This window comes from Lactuca serriola, chromosome 5 (genome assembly GCF_051521515.1).
Source record: "Lactuca serriola cultivar US96UC23 chromosome 5, Lser_US96UC23_V15, whole genome shotgun sequence".
Classification (NCBI taxonomy): Eukaryota; Viridiplantae; Streptophyta; class Magnoliopsida; order Asterales; family Asteraceae; genus Lactuca; species Lactuca serriola.
Window position 1 is genome coordinate 208,945,208 of NC_136412.1, and position 5,551 is coordinate 208,950,758.

Genomic DNA, 5,551 nt, shown 5'->3' on the forward strand with positions numbered 1-5,551 from the left:
TAGTTCATAACTCGTGAAAACCACAGTTATAAAATTAATTAAACTTTCATATTAAAAAATCAAAATTATTAATCATTTATTTTAAATAAATTAGTATTTAAGAGATATTTTTTTAGTTAAATAAATTTATAAATGTTGATTTAAATAAATACGTGAAGTTATATCACCTTATAATATGTATTAATTTTATTTTATTTTTCAATCTAATGTTATTCATTTAATATAATTAAATTGACAAAAATTAAAGTTTGAAATTTAAAATGAAGAATCAATTATTAATATAATGTAATTAGAGTGTGAAATTTAAAATTTAAAATTTAAAATTTGAAATAAATAATCAATTATTAATTTAATGTAATTAGAGTGGAAATTTAAATTTTGAAATTTGAAATTGATAATTAATAGATTGACAAGTGGCATGATAGATAATATATATCATTAATGAGGAGTTCTAATTGTATGACACTTGTCAATAGGAGATTAAACATATTCTTTTATTAGAATAGGAAGATAGGGAGATAGGGAGATTTATTGCTATTATTACATTAAAATATTATGTGGAATTTAATAAAATAGAAAAAAAAACTCATAAAATGACATTTGACAAATTGAATGAAAGTGTGACAAGTGTCAAAAAAACCTTCATTTATTAGAGAGGACTAGTTGTGAGACCCATGTATTACATGAGTTAATTTAAAAAAAAAAAAAAAAAAAAAAAAAAAAAAAAAAAAGTTTAAAGTTTAAAATATTTGAGAACTTTGATTTTATAATAAAGAAGAAAAATAATATATTATTATAATTGAAATGATTTTATCTTTTATTAAACAAATAATTTAAATTAGTAAACAAAAACTCTAATGAGCTTTAATTTGGGAATTTTGAAATTAAAAGGTAAGTTTATTAATGAAACAGATATTCATTTATTACATTAAAATATTATGTTAAATTGAATAAAACAGAAAAATACATAAAATGATATGTGGAAAAATAAATATAATTAATTCAAAATAACCACAAAATGACATTTGGCAAATTAAATGAGAATGTGACATATAACAAAAAAATATTCATTTATTAAAGTAAGATATTCATTTCTTATAATAGGTTTCCCAAAAAAAAATTACTTAATGTACTTTTGGTTCAGGTTTTAACTTGTATATTAGGGTGTGAATTTATTCATTGATTTCTAAGAATTAAATCATGCAAGTTTGACCGGTTAAATATAGTTAATATATTGTTGACTAAATGCTCATGTGGTACCATAGTTTATACTTTATAGTAATTCTAACTTTTTAACATTTCAGTGTGATTAAAGTTTTTCTAAGAAGCAAATTTTGATTTTTTTTTGGAAACTGCTAATAATTTTACTAAAATACTGCAAACCCTAGACCTACAAGTAGCTAGTCGAGGGGCAGGAAGAGAGTGATTTTTAGTACAAAATTTAGGGTTTACAATTAGAAAATGGATCAACACACCAATCAATCCATTTAAGAGAGCTCGAGCAACCAACTAGCGTATACTTGATCCACAAGAAAACAAGGGATTTTATGTTGTCTACCACTTTGGATGTAGTAATACGTAAGCTCTTAAACATCTAGTCACACCTCGCCTTCCAGATCCACCATACCGTGCCATACAAATGTTAAGCAAAGACTTCCTCTGCTTCATACAGCTACCCTAATTATACACAAACTCCATCAGTTCACCCATGTTACCAAATTGTTTTACAAGGATTTGACACCATTTACAGATCCATTCTCATACATCAATTGCAAAGGGGCAGCGAAATAATATATGGTTAGCACATTCGTCTTCTTGTGTGCATAACCTGCATATAGCATTTTTGACAGCTACACCCTGTTATAAATCAAATACATATGGCTCAAATTACACCCAGATAGAAAAGGAAGAATGAAGATAGACACACTTAGTTTTGGGGACTTTTTCTCTCTGTTGTATATTGCAAACAATGAAAAGTACAATCTATATATATAAGCTTCAAAATAAACAAAACTAACTTCCTAAACTAATGGATAGACTTCCCAGTTGAAGCTAACCCACGTTTACATAATTACACGAGACCAGGTCGTACTTTATTATCCAGTAAAACCTAGTCAACATAAACAAATCAAAACTACCGTTAACCATGCAAACTCATAACTCCTTAACCGACCCGTAACCCATGAACGAAACCCGATTAACCCAACAATCACCCCCTTAATCGGTTTCTTCATACCACTTGTTCACAGCAGCCATTAATCACCATCTTTTCATCTTCATTCTCGACCTTTCCCGGACACCCGACCACCACCTCAGTCACGTCCAAAGTCTCCACCCATTCACGAGTTTTCCCGGACACCCGACCTTAACTCGGTCACGTCCAAAGTCCTCCGTACAAGGCTGTTGTTTGTCACCACACAGAATCCGTTTTCACCTAACACTTCTGTGAAACGAGAGCCTTTTTCCACTGATCAAGAAAAATAAAGCAACCCGCTTTTTCCGTCTTCTTTCACCTGCAAAACGAAACAAACCCAAAGCCACCTGCTTTGACAAATCTTTTCTTTTCGTTTTCTCACGCAACTTCGGTAACTCTCTCAATTTTCCGATGACATACCCACAATCTACCGCCGGAATCGCCACCTTGTCGGACACCACCAAAAACTAAAGACAGCCGACAAAGAAACCCACCAACTTAAACACCTTCTCCACCATTAACCATTGACAAACACCATCACCTTCACAACATCTGTTGTCTCGAACCTCCTTGTGCGATAAGACCTTCATTTTTTCTGCTCCCTGCAACATAAAAGGTCACTGCCAACCACCCGACTTCCGCTGTGATGGCAGCCCCGCACCCAAGGCTCCTCCCCTTCAAAAGTCGACTCTCAAAACAGCCTTATACCTCTTCACCGGCCCTAGGCTCTGATACCAAATGTTATAAATCAAATACATATGGCTCAAATTACACCCAGATAGAAAAGGAATAATGAAGATAGACACACTTAGTTTTGGAGACTTTTTCTCTCTGTTGTATATTGCAAACAACAAAAAGTACAATATATATATATATATATATATATATATATATATATATATATATATATATATACAAAGTCGTACTTTATTATCCAGTAAAACCTAGTCAATATAAACAAATCAAAACTACCGTTAACCATGCAAACTCATAACTCCTTGACCGACCCGTAACCCGTGAACGAAACCCGATTAACCCAACACACCCCTATCTTTTAATGCAACTGCACTAGGTATACGTCCTAGGTTGGCACGCCATATAAAGCACATGAATTTGAGTGGTACTTCATGTATCCAAGTCGTGATTCTCTCAGGTGGAGCAATTATTGGTCTGTTGATCATATGTCTTAACTCATCAACATGAAACTTGCCATCACCAGAAATACACAAATCCAACGATCTTTCCTCAATGTAGGTTAAAAGGTGCCAAGGAGGGAGGATAAACACTTCAGACTACCTACCTGAGAAGTGAGAAGGGAGACTAGGATACGATTTCCATTTCCAAGTTAGGCAGCCAATTTTCACTCTCTCTTCCACCTTGCATCGTTTCCTACTTTCCAATTGGTATACATCAGGAAAAAGATCTTTTAATGGTTCTGTGGTGATCCATTTGTCCCACCAAAATAGAGAGTCATCTCCCCTCTCTACCTGTTTGACCAATACCACTTTCATGTTTATGCGGTTTTTGTATAACAGTCGTGTCGCCCCTGCAATATTGTTCCAAACACCCGGAATTATCTTTCTAGAGATACAATCTGCCGGTTTATTTTTCAGATTATGGATGCCCCTTATGACTAGGCACCATAGCGATCTGTTATCAGTTCTTACTTTCCACCACCCCTTGGGAATTAGTGCAAAGTTTAGAGCTTTTAATGAACCTAATCCAAGCCCACCTGAAGTCTTTGGCGCCACAACATTTTCCCATGACACCCAACTAATTTTATTTTTGTTTTTGTCCCCACCCCATACAAATCTTCTTCTAATCTTTTCTAAGCTTTCAATAACACCAGCCGAGGTAACAAAGATAGAAAAGAAGTACATGGGTAAGTTACCAAATACCGCTTGTGCAAGTGTCATTCGACCACCAAACGATAAGGTTTTTTATTTCTAGACAGATAATAAGCAAAATTTGATGAAGTCGAATAAACTGTTATCTGCGAAAATATATAATTAAATATTAAGTTACAAAAAACACGTCCATGATCATTACGTGAGACTCATCCATCTTTAACAAGCCATCGTGCTCCCATGTAATATAAATCATCCACCACATTCTTCCATTTCCCTTTGACATATACAGATTTAAGAAAATAATTCCAACAGATCTCACTATAAAACGTCTACAACCACAATCACCAAAAATATACCCATCTAATTCCTACTCAAAGATATACAACAACCAAGACAATGGACACATTCTCCAACGTTGTCTTTCTATTCTGCATGGTGATATCAATCATCTCCGCCTCTGCTAATGCTGCTTATGGAGTTGCTAAGCTGCCGGAGATCCCTCACAAGATGAAAGAAAAGGAAATTCCTAAATTCATTGAAGTTCAAGGCCTAATATATTGTAAATCCGGCCCAAAATTCATCCCACTTAAAGGAATAGACTTGATAATATTAATTGTATATATTTTACGTATTAAAACTCAAAAAGACAGCAACTGTGTTACAAATTTAACACGAAATAATGGATGATTACCTATTTTAATGCATACAGGAGCCACGGCAAGAGTAACTTGTTTGGCAAGAAATCAAAAGGGACTTGAATTAGCACCTTTCTCCATCTCAAGTTGCCCAGCTGATGATAAGGGATACTTTTTAGCCAAACTGTCCCCTCCATCGACAAAGTTCTTAAAGAATGCTCAGTGGGAGCTCAAAGAGTGCAAGGCCTTCCTGGAGAGCTCGCCATTGAAGGAGTGCAAGGTTCCTTTGGATATTAATGGAGGGGTTAAGGGTGCTCATATTATTTCTTCATCGACTCATCGTCTCCTTAAAAATGCAAATCTCTATTCGCTCAAACCCTTTTTCTACACTAGTGATAAACCTCAGACAGTCTCCGATAACAAGAAATATTAAAAAGAGTATTAATAGATTTACTCTTGCAATATTTGATGAATCATTTTTTCCAATTTTAAATGTACTTTAATTTGTTCTTATATTTCTTTTCATTTTGTTGTGATCGAAGAGAATTACATGCGGTTTTTGTGTAACATACACATTCTGAAATTGTGTATTGTTATTATTAAAAGTGAATAAAATTGAGTGTTGAGTTCTAACCATGGTTGCAGAAATCGCTAATCGGTGGACTAGCGATTAGGGATTAATCGGCTATGCGGAGATTCATCGGAAGATTAATCGGGGACCATTAATTATTAAGAAAATCATTCAAAAAATTATAAATCTAATATTAATCCTACAAAAAAAGCGATGAATCGGCGATTAGGCCCGATTAGGCCCGATTTTGACCTGCGTTGACCAAACCCGATTAGGTACGATTAAGTCCGATTAGGTCCGA

The 5,551-nt window shown here is 33.8% G+C and overlaps 1 protein-coding gene across 1 annotated transcript; it reads left to right on the plus strand.

The window, feature by feature from the left end:
• The first annotated feature begins 4,440 nt into the window (after positions 1-4,440).
• Positions 4,441-5,112, plus strand: LOC145050121 (protein SEED AND ROOT HAIR PROTECTIVE PROTEIN-like). Its single transcript, XM_078998423.1, has 2 exons — positions 4,441-4,672; positions 4,754-5,112. The coding sequence occupies exons 1-2, from the start codon at positions 4,441-4,443 to the stop codon at positions 5,110-5,112; spliced, it is 591 nt and encodes a 196-aa protein (XP_078854549.1).
• Positions 5,113-5,551: the final 439 nt, after the last annotated feature.

Excerpts from the sequence above, each read along its gene's own strand:
- LOC145050121 (XM_078998423.1), top strand. The coding sequence starts at position 4,441 with ATGGACACATTCTCCAACGTTGTCTTTCTATTCTGCATGGTGATATCA. Across the intron at positions 4,673-4,753 it reads ATTAATTGTATATATTTTAC|GAGCCACGGCAAGAGTAACT; the intron begins GTATTAAAACTC and ends TAATGCATACAG.